This window comes from Megascapheus bottae, chromosome 3 (genome assembly GCF_031878675.1).
Source record: "Megascapheus bottae isolate mThoBot1 chromosome 3, mThoBot2.hap1, whole genome shotgun sequence".
Lineage (NCBI taxonomy): Eukaryota > Metazoa > Chordata > Mammalia > Rodentia > Geomyidae > Megascapheus > Megascapheus bottae.
The window spans coordinates 39,660,019-39,677,897 of record NC_143511.1 but is presented as its reverse complement, the minus strand read 5'-3'; the positions used below and the strand labels follow the sequence as shown (position 1 = coordinate 39,677,897).

At 37.1% G+C, this 17,879-nt stretch overlaps 1 protein-coding gene across 26 annotated transcripts in view; it reads left to right on the top strand.

The window, feature by feature from the left end:
- The window catches only part of Ptprd (protein tyrosine phosphatase receptor type D), a 634,177-nt gene that overhangs the window by 582,276 nt on the left and 34,022 nt on the right, over nt 1-17,879 (top strand). For all 26 annotated transcript variants that reach the window (XM_090329963.1, XM_090329988.1, XM_090329980.1 and 23 more), the window contains 2 exons: nt 6,155-6,274; nt 6,828-6,982. In XM_090329963.1, coding sequence (XP_090186089.1) covers nt 6,155-6,274; nt 6,828-6,982 — 275 coding nt within the window. The remainder of the gene's footprint in view (nt 1-6,154; nt 6,275-6,827; nt 6,983-17,879) is intronic.

The following is a 17,879-nucleotide window of genomic DNA, read 5'->3' as shown; positions in this document are numbered from 1 at the left end:
TCAGTTTAACAGTGGGATTCATTAGAAAAGTTCAAGTTAGCTTTTCCCATATCAATTTTTGGCACACACCTCAAACCAAAAAAAAGAATGACTTTTTGAGTTAAGAAATCAGTACCTATATAAGTGTATGCATATGTATATGTGTATATCAGAAGTAATTATAACCTCTATAAATTAATACCTCAGCATATATAATTTTTCTGTCTTCTAATGTTTTTTTACCAGTTCTGGGGCTTGAACACAGGGCCGGGGCAGTGTTCTTGGCTTTCTTGAGGCTAGTGTGTACCACGTAAGCCACAGCACCACTTCCGGCTTATTCTGTGTATGTGGTACCTAGGAATCGAACTTGGGGGTTCATGCATGCTAGACAGACACTCTACCACTAGGCCACACTCCCAGCCTTGTCTACTAAAATTCTTCCTCATATTTATCTGCAACTTTTGTTTTTTATACTGGTACCACCCATTATAGCGTATTGGTAACCATTCCTTAAGAAGAATCTTGACTTTTAAGCACTGTGCTAAAGATGCAGAACTTGGATGTACAGTTCATTGTGGTGGCAGTTATGATAGCTCACAGGCTAAATAAAATGGCCTTAGGTGGACTTTTTCAAAAATCATGTGACAAATGCACTCTTTATCAGGGGCAATACAGCAGGTATTCTACTTTGTTAAGGAGAAATGAGGAATGCGTGTGTTCACGAAGTTTCAGGCAATTTAAAAATAATCTACCCAGACCTAGGCCACAGTATGCTTAGTAAGCAATGCCATTGTTGAGTGTACATAACGTGCCAGGTACGCTAAGGAAAGTCATGTAGCAGTTACTGTAAGTTTACAGTAAAATCATTTCCTGAAAGCACAGTGAGCACACCTACTTCACGTGGATTCTTCTACCTGTGGCCAACAATAGGGTTTTATTGCAAATGCATTCACACAGGAGTTATCCTATCATCAACTTACTTCTGATAGCTTGGTGTGGAAACATAAATGAATGAATTTGACAGCACACACTCATTCCCCTGATAATTACAGAAAAATGAAACCTCTACCTAAACCTGGTGACTTTAATGATAAGAAGGCAACAGCTTTCCCACATTCAGCCCCAAGTTTGAATTGCCTCTGAGTTAGACTTCAAGTAAAGCTATGGATTTCTAAAGTACAACCTGGGCAACAGACTCTACTGTGGGTATTTTTCACCTCTCAATCTATTACAGTCTCTTCTTATCAACAGCTGGGGGTTGGAACAATTAAGGGTTTTTTGAGAATTTCACAGTTGCTTGAAGAAGCAGGAGGTTAAACTATACCTCCAGACTTAGTCATTAACACTGATGGATTGGGGACAGGAACTGTCTTCTTTCATCCTGGTGAACCCCCAGCTGCCAACACCTTGCCCTCACAAGTCTTACATCAATAACTGCTGAGCTAAACAACATATCCCCTTTTTTCAGAATAACTTAGATACTTCATGATAACCTCACTCACAAAAGTCCAGAATACAATTTGACATCAGTACAGGCTACTTGCTGATTATGGAATGGTGATTAAGGCTAGCAATTGAGTCACTGGTTGTGTGTACATCTGTTTCCATCCATTCCTGTAATGCCAGAGATGCTGTTCCTAATTTACAAATGAAGCCTATAAGTCTGGTTCTGGAAATAGAGATGACAATTTCACTATAGCCACTGAGATAACATATTTCTTTCACAAATCAGTCCTAAAGCCACTTGTCACTCTCTCTAAATCAAATAGAATTAAGATTTATATTCAGTAGATATTACTTCCTAGTTCTTAAACACTCAAAGGGGACTGCCTTCATTCTTCATCTCTCACATGCAGTTCCAGGCAGGAAGCCTAACAAACAGTAACTTGCTCTAGAAATGTTTATAAAATGTTCTCCAGAAAACAAGCTTATCTGGAGATTGAGATCTGAGAATAGAGGTTCAAAGACAGCCCTGCTGGGCATGAAAGTCTGTGAGACTCTTATCTTCAATTAATCACCAGAAAACCGGAAGTGGCACTGTGATTCAATGTGGCAGAGAGCTACACTTGAGCTGAAGAGCTCAGGAATAGTGCCCAGGCTCACACAATTGACAAAAAGAAAGGAAGGAAGGAAGGAAGGAAGGAAGGAAGGAAGGAAGGAAGGAAGGAAGGAAGGAAGGAAGGAAGAAAGGAAGAAAGGAAGGAAAGGAGGGAGGGAGGGAGGGAGGGAGAAGGGAAGTGAAAGGAAGGGAAAGAAAGAAAGAGAGAGAGAAAGAAAGAAAGAAAGAAAGAAAGAAAGAAAGAAAGAAAGAAAGAAAGAGAAAAAGATGAGAGGAGATAGACTATTGTTATATCTAAATGTTTTTAGAGAGTAAAATTGAGCTGGTTAATTTTCATCAGCTAATTAGAAAAATTCTGATTTTCTCTGTTCTTTTCTCATTGTACTTTATACTTACTCTCTACTATTGATAGAAGTGTTTATAGTTTAAAATGTATATAGTTTGTATAGTTACAGATGAAAATGTCAGTAAATGTAAATGTGTATATATAGCCCTGTTAAATCAGATAGGCCCTCAGGCTACTCGAGAATGAATTGGATAAAGGCAAGGCTGAGGTCTGACTAGCAAAGGGAGCATGTATCACTGGCACTCTTCCAACAGGGTGAGGAAAATGACATTTAATCATCTAATCTCACTGCTGAGACCCTGTATGTGGGCAGGTGCACATACATTACAATATCTAGTTTTCATAGGCTCCCTTTGAGGAACATTCCTGTCAAGCAATGGCAACATTTGGGGCTGGGAGTTATGCCTAGTGGTAGAGTGCTTGCCTAGCATGCTTGAAGATTTGTCAATTTGATTCCTCGGTACCACATACATAGAAAAAGCTGAAAATGGTGTTGTGGTTTAAGTGGTAAAACTCTAGCCTTGAGAAAGCCCAAGGACAGTGCTCAAGCCCTGACTTTAAGCCCCAGGACTGGAATGAATGAATAAATGAATGAATGAATGAATGAACAACATACATGCTTACATACATACATACATACATACATACATACATACATACATGCATAAAATATAAAAATAAAAAGGAAATGGCAATATTTAGCCATGCTTTCTTTAAAAAAAATAGCTCCTAATCGTTGCACTTGATTTTTTTCTTACTTCTATTTCTATTTTTTTTTTCTTGACAGATCTTTACATTTTTTTTTGTAAAGAGTAAGGTTACTTGGGGCCAGGAATTTAGCCTAGTGGTAGATTGCATGCCTAGCATGCATGAAAATCCAAGTTCAATTCTTTGGTATCACATACATAGAAAAAACCAGAAGTGGTGCTGAGGGTCAAGTGGTAGAAATCTAACCTTGAAAAGTTCAAGGAGAGGCCCTGAGCTCAAATCCAGAATTGAGTAAGGTTACCACACATTATTAAATTGAGTACAAATGTTACTTTCCATTATATACATTCATATAAAAGCATTTATTTCAACTTCTAGATGCAAAATTTTATTCCTTTTAGTAAGGTTTTCTGGTTTTGTTTTGATTTCGGTTGTTTTCATGAAAGAGTATATCTCACTGAATGATAGCTATACAACTTTTTACTAGAAGTATGAGAATAATTAATATAATTTTAGTCTTTTCAGCATCAGTGGAATGGAGCAGAATTGCAGATAAAGAATTAGTAAACAATGGATTGATTTTTTTTCTAAAAATTACATGAAGAATGAATTTCTCTTCAGCTTTTTCTTACCTACCTAAATATTATAGGTTTATCCATTCCCACATTTGAAATATAATTATGTTTAACTCGATTCAGTACACTTAAATGACCCAATAGATCCTTTTATTATATTAATGTGATAGTTTAGTGTACATTACAACAAAAACTGTCCTTATGGGATTCTGTTCGTTGGTTTCATTGAATATGGTTGTTGTCCAACTGAAACTTCAATAATGAATTTGAGTTTCTTTCTCAATTTTTTAACTCACAATCAATAGCATCCTCTTGAATATAGTAATAGGCAACATACAAAATAAACTTCTATATTGCAGTGAGACATCCACTTAATACCTATTTCATGTTATCTATTTCATGTTTTCAAGGAAGTCTTTTGGCATACGTTTTGTGATATTTTTCCATTTGAATTATTACTGCTGAGATCTTTCTGGTTGTTTTCTACTGGTATGCTTTGCTAAATATTTCAGACAGGAAAACATATAAATATCTCCCAATCTGATCCTGCTGTCTGCATCAGTACTGTCTGTTCAGCTTTGTCCTCCTTTGAGTATGTGAGAAATGAAACACATTGTTCTGTGCATATAAAGAATATGGTGAGAATGATGATGCTTCTGTGATGTCATAGTGGATAGATATGAAAAACAAACCTGTTGAATGCAGTTTCTGGCTTTCTGGAAAAAATGTTCAGAAAATTGCTTCTCTCTTTTCTCTTATTGAGAAACATATAGATGATGAGATTTCTGTTTTTCAGAAGGTACAGTATCTACACAAGAAGAACATGAGTCCTTAAAGTAGCTGAGGGTAGCACTATGAATTAGATTGTACTTTTTTTCACAAGTGCTACAGATACTGATATTAAACATAAAATTAAATTGTCATCTAAATTATAATCTAATAATTCTAGTCACTGGACCAAAAGCTCTAGTGTGGATGATGATAACCATACATTGTCTTAGTTTTGATCCAAAGATTGCACTTTTTTATTTTTTAGCAATGAGTATGTATCATAAAATATGACTGCTGCTTTCAGCCAGGGACAGGTGGTTCATGTCTATAATACTAGTGAGGAGGCCAACATTTGAGGATCCCAGTTCGAAGCCAGCCAGAGCAGGAAAGTCCCCATGAGACTCATTTCTCCAATTAGCCACTCAAAAGCTGGAAGTGGAGCTGTGTTTCAATATAGTAGAGTGCTAGCCTTGATCAGAACAGCTTGGGGAGAATGCCTGAGCCCTGAGTTCATGTCCCATGACTGGAAAAAGAATACGACTTCATTTTTCTTTTAATCTGAAACAGGAAGTTTAAATATACTCTGATCTGTGGTATTTCTAAAGTATAGCTCTGATTCATTATTTTCCATTAGGCTTCTTTTATTTTTAAATTTTTGTCTGTTGTGGGACTTGAACTCTGGGCCTGGGCATTGTCCATGCACTCTTCAGCTCAAGGCTATTACCCTACCCTTGAGCTACGCCCCACTTCCAGTTTTCTGGTGCTTAATTGGAAATAAGAGTCTCAAGGACTTTAGTGCCTAGAATGGCTTTGAACTGTGATCCTCAAATCTTAGCCTCCTGAGTAGCTAGAATTACAGGTGTGACCCACTCCACCTGGCTTCCATTAGGCTTTTTAAGCCCAATAGGCACATTTAACAAATACAAGGCTGACTGAAGATTTGGAATTATTATTATTTATTCTATGTTGAACTAATAGAGTTGAATGCTTTATCTTCTTTCATACCACTTCACATAAAAATGTAGATTATCCATCTCAAATGAATGAAGTAGGAATTATTTTAACATGTACTTCTTGAATATGACCCTCTGAGGCTGTTTTTAAAACAACAGACAGATATTTTCCTCCTAGACATTACAAGTTTAATTTGTTTTGAATACAAATCCATTCGTCTTTTCTGTTTCTAAAAAAAACATATGCTTTTGGTGTTTATTATCCTTCGATAGTTTTTCAAACTTTTTCTACTTTTCTTTATACAAACATATTTGGAAATTGTGGTCACTGGAGATGAAATAGTTTCATCTTTTTTAATCTTGATGGATGGAATCTTAAACTATCTCAGTAAACTGTAATCTTTCTGATGTAAATTATAATATGTGTCCCAGACCAAGTTTGTGGGGTTTTTTTCCCATCCAATTATTCTGAAGTTTCAAATACCCCTCTCCTTATGTTACTCAACAGCAGTCTGCAACTTATTTTTCTCCATGAAACCTGAATCTGTTTAGTGCTTAATATATTAACCAGTTTTTAAAAAGGAGGTTTATATTGGCATCAGTGTAGTAACTTACATCTATTGGGATATCAGGAATGCATGCCAGGAAAAGATAAGCATAAAACAGAATATAGAAAAGCTGTTTGCTTTCAGCAGTACCCAAGAGAAAGCTAATATAGAGACTGACAAATATCTGTCTTTGATGTGTCACTTGTTTCTTGTAGGTGAAGTGTGACCAGTATTGGCCCAGCAGAGGCACAGAGACCCATGGACTAGTTCAAGTGACATTGCTTGATACAGTGGAGCTGGCCACATATTGTGTTCGAACATTTGCACTTTATAAGGTTTGCACTTTGTCTTTGTTTCCTTCTGTCTTCCCCCTTCCATTATTTAAAGATAGCTCCTTTTGAGAAATCACACCTCCTAAGCCTTCACTTAAATTTTCATCCCACTGACAACAGTGAAGAAATAATTCTTCCCATTATGACCCAAACATTTTTCTCCCAGTCTGGTGATTTATCAGTAAATATGAAACTTGTACTCTGGGCAAAAGTTTCAGCAAATGAAGAATAGATGAAGAAGAACTATTTCTTTCTGTAAATATCTAGGTAGGTAGGTAGGTAGATAGATAGATAGATAGATAGATAGATAGATAGATAGATAGATAGATAGATCAAGAATGCTCCTGATAGTTAAATGTGAACAAGCAATGCTTCCCATCTAAGAATTTTATCTTTCTAAGAAAAGTCTTGGTTATATCAGACTAGGTTGGGGTTTGTATTTCCAAAGATGTCTTCTCTAAGATACTAGGGGAGGAAAATGTTTAGTGTTAGCCCTTCCATCATTCTTACCTGAGGTCAAGAAAACAGAATTTCAGCCTTTATACTTGTGTCACAGAATGGCTCGAGTGAGAAGAGAGAAGTGAGACAATTCCAGTTCACCGCCTGGCCTGATCATGGCGTTCCAGAGCACCCCACGCCCTTCTTAGCTTTCTTACGGAGAGTCAAAACCTGTAACCCCCCTGATGCAGGACCCATGGTCGTGCACTGCAGGTAAGGACCATCAAGAACACTCATTCTGTGTGTGGTCAGGTGGCTTCTGAGTGGAGAGAAAGCTCAATGCATTCTCTTTGGATGTCCTAAGTAAACTTACTGATTCTCTGGGGCAGTAAATAACTTCCTAAATGACACAGGTTCCTTTAGTCAAATGAGTTATGTGGTGTGTGATGTCAATTGGATGGCCTGAGAGACAGAAGGCAACATAAAGGGATCAGCATAAAGAAGTACAATAATGGGACCTTTAAAATTCATTTAACAAACTATGTGCAGAGAATGATAATCCAGAAAAATGTACTGTATTGTTAGAGACACTTATTTGTGTTCCTCTTGAAACGTACAATTTTTATTTCTCATTTAGTTCTAATATAGACTAAATAGGATTTATCCTATTATGTGTTTATACAATTTTTTTGCCAGTCCTGGGCTTAAGCTCAGGGCCTGAGCACTGTCCTTGGATTTTTTCTCAAGGCTAGAACTCTACCGCTTGAGCCTCAGCACCACTTCTGGCTTTTTCTACGTATGTGGTACCAAGGAATCGAACCCGGGTCTTGGTGCGTGCTAGGCAAGCACTCTACCACTAGGCCAAACTCCCGGCCCTGTGTTTATACAATTTTTATATCAAAATGTTTCCAGTAGTTTGAGATGTTCTCAAGAAGTGTTAGTAACAAAGTATTCAGTACTTCTTACTGTATGAATGTGTAGCTTCATAATGGTTCCTTATAATTTGAGTGATGCAAATATGAAAAATTACATTTGAATGAGTAAAATCAAAGTATGGAAGTTTATTTTTAAAAGACAGAAAAAAATCTGTCACAACCTTTCTGTTTATATTATGAATTAGTATCATATTCCTGTTTCACATTCTATGTAATGCCATACTATAATGGCACAGTACAAGAGAAACTCAAAGTGGGACTATTTTTGCAAACAATAAATGTGGGAATAATAAAGCAATCAAAATAAAATGGTACACTTCACCTGGCCTATCCAGCCTACAAAAATGATTACTAAACAATGGTCTGGCAATTTTCAAACAAGGTAATGTATCTTTTCTCTGGCAAATGTATTCCTAATAAAATCAGTAACAAAATTGCCTTGTACTTCTACATAACATTTCATAATAATTTCAAAATATTCTCGTACAATGTTTTGCTTCAGATTCACAGTAGTGGGATTTTGAATGTGAGCATGAAGCTACAGTTTTGTTCACATAATCCTAACATAGTGGTATACACGAAGCCTAATATTTTGTTACGTAGTTCTTGCTCTTTCATGCCCAAGACAAGGACCTTTGACCACTGGCCATCTAGTTGTAACTTACTCCGTGGTTGTGAAACAGTAAAAATTATTTAAATTAATTTTAGCCAAGGCTTTTGTATATAAAAGGAAATACATAGCAGGCAGAGTTGGACCAGTATGTATAATCTGTTATGTGGATGAGAAAGAGATTACACATACAAGAAACAAAATATTTTTTATAGAAAACCAGGGAATGTTCTCACAGAAAAATGTTGGTATCATATGCACACACCTACACAAGCACACAGAGAGAGAGAATTACAGGTCAAAAACAGGAGCAATTGTCAGAGATCAAACTTAGAAATCTTCACTGAAAAACACCATTATGATATTAGCATTGCATTTGAAATATAGAATCCTCCCTCTCTCAAAATGTGCTTTCATTTCTGTAACTAGAGCTATAAGCCTACCTAGATGATTTTAAGATAAAATTTGCCTTCCTCTGATCATTAGCGTGGTGGAAGATTTACATTCAGCACCCTGAGCCAAGGAAGTTTGCTTGCAAGAAAGAACAAAAATAGTTGTCTCATTTTTTGAACAAATCTACACACACACACACACACACACACACACATTTCTGTGTTAAGTCACATGGACGCACCTCTGAGAGATACAAGCCACACTAAAACCTAAGGAAACAAAGATGAATGTGCAGTGCTAATACCTGCTGACATCTGGAAGTGCCAGCCTGAGGCTCCAGAGAAGCTATGCATTGAACAAACAACAGAAGTTAGTATATTGATGGAAGAAATTTGTTAGTAATTCCACCACAAGAGGGAAAAGATACAGCATGAACTGTGCTTTGTGAAATCACCTCTTCACCCTCAAGCAATTTCCTTGTGTGTGGTAGGAACAGTTAGCCTGTTTAAGAAAGATAGGTCAATACAGTCACCCAAGCTGTCATGGACCCTTGACTCAGATATATGAATGTTACACTTCAAGAGCATGCTGGGCACCAGCGCTTCATACCTATGATGTAATGGCACTCAGGAGGCTGAGATTTGAGTGTCATGGTTCTAAGTAAACCAGGGCAGGAAAGCCCAAAAGACTCTTAACTCCACTAAACTACCAAACAAGCCAAAAGTGGAGCGATGGATCAAGTGGCAGAGTGGTAGCCTTGAGCAACAAAATTCAGGGACAACGCCACCCCAGACCGCACACACACACACACACACACACACACACACACACACACACATACACACACACACACACACACACACACACACAACACGAAGAGCATGAGTTATATTAGCTAACTAATGCCATTCCAGATAACAGTTACCCATCTGGAATTCCAGAATCCATCTTAAGCAGTAAGAATTTATACAAGAAGCCAGGATAAGCCAAGTTCCAAAGTGTTGCTAATCCTTTCGATCATGGCACAAAGAATCACAAAAATAGTCTGCAACGTAAATACTCCAATTCATGTTTTGGTTTCTCTCATGATGCGCTAGGTGATTTGTTTTTATTGTTGTTGTTGCTCCTTATACAAAATGCATACCGATAAACTCAAAATATACTACCGCAGTTTGCAAAAGGGATCCCATGAGAATGGGGGGAGGGAGGAGGTTTAAGGCAAGGCTGGGAGTGGTCCAAAAGTTCACCTTCTTACAGTAGTTCTTCTGAGACATAAGTTAGCTAGGAGTGATAAGAGCTGTTAAATAAGTAAGCATTCTCACAGTCACTAGAACAAAAGAGATAGAGGGACAGGTGTTGGGAACAGCATAGATAAAAACTGGAAGGTCAAGGCAAAGATGACTCTTCCACACTCATAAAAGAAGGGCCTTCTACCTCCTGTTGTTCAGCAGGACCTGGCCCAGTGCAGGCTGTCAGTTCACAGGTCATAGCCTGACTGACTGGGTCTTACTGGCTTTGTGTCTTTGGGGAAATCATTTGCTCATAAAATGAGGAAAACTGTAATGGCATGATTTTTGTGGCCTCAAATATGATTTGAAATGATACACACAATACACTGAAATGAATATATGATCTATAGAATCATAAAGTTCAATCAATGAGTGAATTTTAAGAGGTATCTAATTTCTCTCTATATATAACATATGAACACGTACATATGCCTGTAGAGACTATATGTGTTTATATTTTATGACAAAAATATAAATACATAAATAGAATATAAATATGAATACATATAAGTTTGTACATAGGTATTTATATGCACTTGCATTTATGTATGTATATATATATATCATATATATATACTTAATACTAGGGAAAGTCAATGTGAATAAAATCTGTAAGTCTTCAGTCACCATTCTATTAAGTAGCTACATTTTTTGGGGGGGAATTATTTATATTGTATATTTTTGTCAGAGTAAAGTACAGAAGTGTTACAGTTACATTCATTAGGTAGTGGGTACATTATTTCTTGAACATTGATACCCTTCTTATTTTTTCTCCAATTTTTCCTCCCCCACCTCCTCCCAATCATATTGTTTTTTTCCCCTTCCTTTGCGTATTTTAAATAAATAATGCATATACAATATACCAGGTAACAAAGTCAGATACAGTAACAACATGAGAGAAAGAATAAGGGGAGAAAAGAAAAGAAATAACTTCACATCGTACATTTGAGAATAACAATTACAAAAATAAACCTCTTGTTTCCATATCTTAGAGTTTACTGTGCTTAGTCTCATTCTCTATGGCCATACGTAGATAGCTTTTGAGCTATTGTGATCCTCTGCTAGGAGAATCCAAGATGTGTACTAATTATTACAAACGAGGGAAACCATGGAGCCTATGTTTTTTTGAGTCTGGCTTGAGTCACTTAATATGATTTTTTTTTACCAAGTCTTTCCATTTCCTTACGAATTGGGCGATGTCATTCTTTCTGATGGCAGCATAGAATTCCACTGTGTATAAATACCACATCTTTGTGATCCATTCGTCTACTTAGGCGCATCTAGGTTGGTTCCATATCTAGGCTATAGTAAATGATGCTGCAATGAACATCACTGTGCTAATGGATTTAGTATAGCTTTATTTCTGGACATTTGGGTAAATTAGCAGGAATGGGATTGTTGGGTCATAGGGGAGCTCTATGTTTAGTCTTTTGAGCAATCGCTATACTGCTTTCCGGAGTGGTTGGACAAATTTACACTCCCACCCAACAGTGTAGTAGTGATCCCTCCTGGCCACATCCCTGCCAGCATCTGTTGTTATTAGATTTCTTGATCATGGCCATTCTCACTGGAGTGAGGTGGAATCTCAGAGTTGTTTTGATTTGCATTTCTTTTATGGCCAGAGATGTCAAGCATTTTTTCATGTCTATTGGCCACTCTTACTTCCTCTTCAGAAAAGTCTCTCTGAAGTCTTTAGTCAACCTTTTAATAGGATGGTTGTTTTTTTAAGGATTTGTTTTTGAGAGATTCAATTTTTAGGGCTGTAGGTATATTTTTGAGATATGAGGACTTGTATGGCTAGTGAAGATCTTCTCCCATTCTGTGGGCTTTCTATTTAACTTGCTAGCTACGTCTTTTGCCATACAGAAGCTCTGACATTTAATGCAGTCCCATTTGTCCAAACTTTATTTAATTTGTTGTGTTTCTGGGTCTTTATTAAGAAAGTTTTGACCTGTGCAAAGGAACCCCAGTGTATCTTCTATTCCTTCCTATAAGGTTTTCAGGGCATCTGGTTTTCTCACACGGTCTTTGATTCATTTGAAATTGTCACCTGGTGCAGGGTGACATAGAAGGATCCAACTTTAGTTTTCTGCAGGTGTTTAACCAATTCTCTCAGCACAATTTTTTGAAGAGACTGTTTTTAAATATCCAAATAGTTAACTGGATTTATTTAACATATTTTCCACCGTAGTATTTCATCAGATTTTTTCCCAGTAACAGAGAACATCCTAATGATCTGTATTAGAAATAATTAATTACAAAATCTGTTTTTATAAGAATCTAAGTAACCATTAATTTCTTAAAACCTTGTTTGTGTTTTGTTTATTGGTGTGGGTCCTGAGGCTTGAACTTCGGGCCTAAGTGCTGCTCCTGAGCTTTATTTGTTCAAGGCTAGCACTCTACCATTTGAGCCATGTCCCACTTCTGGCTTTTTTTTTTGCAAGTCCTGGGCCTTGAACTCAGGGCCTGAGCACTATCCTTGGGCTTTCTCAAGGCTAGAACTCTACCACTTGAGCCACAGCACCATTTCTGACTTTTTTTCTACGTATGTGGTACCAAGAAATCGAACCCAGGTCTTCATGCATGCTAGGCAAGCACTCTACCTCTAGGCTAAACTCCCGGCCCCTGGCATTTTTTTTTGGGGGGGGGTGGTGCTTCATTGAAGAGTCCCAAGCACTTCTCTCCCCAACCAACTTCAAGCCATGTTTCTCCCATCTCAGTCTTCTGAGTAGCTGAGATTAAGATGAACCACTCTTACCGAATTAAGCTCTGTGGTTCTTGGCATCGAGGTAGTCTGAACCTAGTACTACCATATCCTGGTGTAATCTACTCTAATTTTAGATGACTTTATTGAGCAAATGTGATCACTAAGACTTCCCATTACTTCTGCTTTTCTTTTCATGTGTAAAATTTGATTTTGAAAGAGACAAAGGGGAACTTTCAATCTGTTAAGGTTAAAATTTCTTACAGGTCATACCTTTTATTTCCAGACTTCTTTATCAGAAATGAAGCTGTATTCCTATTAGTATTTTTGATCTATTTTAGTTTTTATATTAGATATTAAAATTATACAAAAATATTTTATTAAAAAATCTAAACCATGTATTCTATAAAGTTTATATTCTAATGCCAAGAGAATAGGATGAGAATTTTCTGTAGGTTGTTTGTTTCTGGTTAGGAATGAATAAGGGTATCTTTCAGTCGCACTTCTGTGTATTCATATTTGGTGTGATATCCAGCATTTTGGTAGAAAACCATCAATCCCTGCAATGTTCCTAAGTAGCATATGATGATGTCCCTCTTACATTGTTAAGTAGAAGCCAAACATAAAAGTTTAGATGAATGGAAGAAAAGGAATTCATAATTCAACCCCCCTTTCCAAACTTGTGAAATACCCTGCTATTTGATATTTAAGTACTTCTGGAACAGCACTCTATTTTATTATTTTATTTTATTTTTCTGGTCCTGGGGCTTGAGCTCAGGGTCTGAGAATGTTGGAGAATTTTCTGTTTTGGTTTGGTTTTAGTTTTGATTTTCATCAAGGCTACAGCTCCACCACATGAGCCAGAGCTCCATATCTGGATTTTGGGTGGTTAACTGGAGAGAAGGGTCTCATAGTCTTTCCTGCTTAGGCTGGTTTCACACTACACTGACATCCTTGAATGTTAGCCTCCTGAGTAGCTAGGATTACAGATACGAGCCATTGGCACCCAGCTCAGAACTCTAGTTTTAAACCACAAGACTTTTGGAAAAGTACATTTCTCATGGAACACTTCTTATGTTTTCTAACACGAGCATGTTTGAGCAGTCTCGTTTTTCTCTTCTCTTCCCATTTCACTGTCCGGCAGAACCCTTCACTGTCAATAGTTGAGTCTGTCATCAGTGTACAGTGGCACTTGTAGAGTGCATGGTCACTAATGTTATCTAAATGCTTAATTAACTGTTGTTACACGCTTACATTCATTTTCAGATCGGTAGGAAGATGTTTATGGGAAACGTAAATATTTTGAGAGACTATGTTCTTCTCTCCACTTTTAATTTGATTTGGATTGGTTTTGATTATTGAATTATCATGTTTAAATTACTATTCCATAAATGTGCTTCCCCTATATCTTACAGAATGCCCACCTTCTTGAAACAGAGATTTAAAATGCCAACCAACTGTTGTTTCTGACTATTCTGGGGGGGTAATTGTAGGGATACAGACTTTCTTATGTATCTCGCCTGTGCTCACTTCCCTTTGCAGTCAGCTGGAAGGCTGGGAAGGCTAGGTGTGTGCAGTCAGCCTTTCCCAAGGCAGTTTACCCATGTCGAATGGTTCTGAGGCTGGCCATAAGGAAGGTACAAGGCCTCAGAAGCCTTTGCTTTTATCACCTTCCTTTATTCAAAGCAAGTCAGCTGGCCCAGTTTCAAGAAGTACAGAACTAAATTCTAACTCATGAAGAGAATGCATCCAACAATTTGTGACTTCAGTTGTTCTACCACATGGTTGAATTTGATTTTCTGATCTGAAGCTTTTCTCCCCATTCTCATCAGTATAAAGGAGGTATCATGGCGCTTTTTTTCATGAGGCCAGATATGAGTAGCAGTGAACCTTGAGCTTATGCCAAAACATAGGGTTCATAGATTAATATGCTCCAAGGTAAGAAAGTAGAAGAAGAGTCAATTTACTGGATTTTATAACTAATACTTTTTGTTTTTTTGGCAAAAGAATCAGCTGTGGGTGAAAGAAAACTGTAATCTAAACTCTTTTCTCATCTTGTCTGGAAAATATCTGTTCCTTTTCGTATAACTCAGGATTTATTACGGGGTTAGTGGGCTACTTTTCAAAGTAAAAATAAAAAAGAAATTCTAGGAACATCATTCACCCACAGTGAATCAGATTTCAAAGGAACATTTTAAAGCTCTCAGACCACTGCTTTCTCTTCTATCACTCTTTTTCATTTTTATTTTTTATTTTAGAGGTAGGATAAATAGATTCTAATAAGACTGACAGCTTTTCCCTAGACTTTCACCAGACTGAAGCCCACAACCTGCTTCTTCAGTATGTTCCTTGCTTCATTATGATCTTTTAAATTTGGTTCCAATTAGTTTAATCAAAGAGTCCCTTAAGTTTTTCCTAGATACATTAAGAAAATAACCAGGAAGTATCTGCATAATGAAAGGAAATGTCCTATGTGACACAAAGATGATTGAACTAGGTCATTTTGAGGCATTAGACAACAACTGAGTATGACTGGTATTCAAGAACCATGACTGATAAAAAAAGAGAGAAAAAAAGGGAGTTGATGAGAAACCAGAGAACCCCCAGAATTTACAGGACACCACTGTGGGCAAGATGCCTAGGGTAGCAGAAAGATGGGTGGTAGAAAGATGTTAGATGGAGAGATTGTCAGATAAAGTCATCATACTACCTAGTATTGCCTAGAGCCACTGTGGTAGAAACCACTCCAGTCCAATAAAAATGGCTGTGCATTATGCCGTCTTGGCAGTTCTGCTTCGGATTGCAGTGGCTGCCTTGTATATCTGCCACTCCCTTTAGACTACTAGCACAGCTGTGCCATGGCTGTAACATGAATGTCTTAGTGTCCGTATGCCTGAGGCTCATTATCCACAATTTCCTCATGCCAGATTCCAGCCAAGTGCAGCAGATGCTAGTGTGACTTCTTCTGTTGACTAAAGCAGGAGGCACAGATAGAAGGAAATTTGTCAATAGTATTTTTCCACTGTAACTGAAATAAAAACAGTGTGTAGTATATTGCCCAATAGCAACCCATGTGCCTAAATCCTCATTTTGTAGAGCACGCTTACATAAGATAAGAATCTACCCCAGTATCTCTTAACAGAATAGAAATGACCTTCTTCATTTGACTGTAGATATGCTACAATTATAGTCATTCCTACTTCTCAGTTTGGATTTGAGCTATTTCTTTCACTTAGAACCCATTACTTGTGACCATGCCATCTGCCGGAATTACTTAGATTTCTGCCACCTCCTTTCACTGTTTGTTATATGTCTAAATCTAGCTGTATAAAGCTCTGGAGTCTTTCATATAAATAAACAAATGTTTAGCAAGTAGTTTTAAAAATCCTTTTCCTTCATAAGTAGCATTAATAAGGTACATTTGTGCTTCTAAAGTAAGTGCAGCTGTGTAGAAAAATTCTGGCTGCTGATATGGGTGAAGGGAAAGCAAAATCCGTAGAGAATCCCTTTAGAAATAAAAGCTGGAATACTTGGGCAGGCTCTGTGTTGAAGACAAACTAAAGGATAGATTAAACACAGAAAGGTTCTTTTAGGACACAGAACACACCTTAGTCAGGGGAGGTCTTACTACTTTACAAAGCCATAGGACTTTCTGAGTTTGTCTGTCAAACTTCTATTTGGGCCAAACATGGCATGAATGTCCCCATAAAGTCACCTTGGCATTTAGACTTCTCCTTGTTCTACTCTTATCATCCTCATTCCTCCCGAGGGCTGGCTAAGAAGAGCCAAACATCCAACTTCAACCCAAAATATATCCCTTTCTCTCCTTCTGAGACAGATAACAGAGTAGAAGAAAATGTCTTCTATTTCTTCCAGCACTGTTGTCTGATTTTAAAATTTCATTTACTTACTTGCTTGTTTAGTCACTATCACCTAGCTTACTTTTTTTTCCTTTTACATACATAACTGCCCCCAGATTCACAGGCAAGAGATGTGAATTGGAAGGTCTTATTCTCTCTATAATTGTAATCTCACTGCATTGGTATAAGGCCACGGAGAACAGAACCAAGTTGGCAGAGCCCATTTGTCCCTAAGGTCAATCATATAGTGAGATTCAGTCTGTTTCCTAAATGCTATTTGAATCTGACATTTGTTTTCTGTTTACAGTGTGGTTTGTGGTCAAGCTCAGACAAAAAATTAATAGCTGCAGAACATGCATATCCATAAGTTTCAATATTATTTGATCACAACCATTGTCTGTAAATCTAACCAAGAATTGGAGTTGTTAGATTTTACTGTAGACTAAGGAGAACCATGAATAGTCTCTTCTTATGAGCTATTTCACACATACTTTGAGAACCTTATGAAAAGCAATCTCCCCAACGCAATTTTTATACAATAAGGAATTTTAAAAATATATAATGATAGGTAAAGTTCCTGGAGCCCCATACCTTCATTTTAAGTGTACCTTAATAAAAATCACCCGGAATTCTACACTACTTTCACTATTTAGCTTTAAGGATAAGACATTCAAAGTGCATGCCAGTTGTGCAGCTCAAGGAATACATAATTGGAGGTCCTGAATTCAATTCTTATTTCTGTAAAACAAACAAACAAACAACAAAAAATAAGAAATGGGACTTGAATACGTCAAAAAATAGTAAGTAGTGTACAAATCACTCAGTGCAGTTTCTTTTAGCTCTGCAGAAGTAGACAATTATCATTAGCTATTGATATATTTTCTATAAGCAAAACTTGATAATAATGTTTGCCTGTTTATTATAATGATGGGAATGATCAAAGTGATCATAACTTTTGGTTTTATGGAAGCTGTGCTTTGTTTTTATGATAAGAAAGGAAATGTGATTTTTTTCTAGAGAAAGGAGTCCAAGCTGACCTTGGGTTCATAGTCAATCATTCCGTACATCTTACAAATTCACTTTGTCAACCTCAACTTATCTCTGATTCAAATCAATTGGGCAGCAAGTCTGGCTTATTCTAGAAGCATGTTGCTACTTACATCTAAAAAGCCATAACCAATCATGTTACAAACCACCAAAAAAAATCCTTTAGAACTTGTGGTTAACATTTCATCCCTCTTTTGTGTGTCTGAAAATGATTGACCTGGTTTCAGAGTATTTTCTCTTATGTGCTCCAGTCTGAAATTCACTTGTTATCTTGGTTCAATTAAAGGCAGACTTATTGGTTTGTGGAGTACAATAGTAAAGCTACAAGCTTA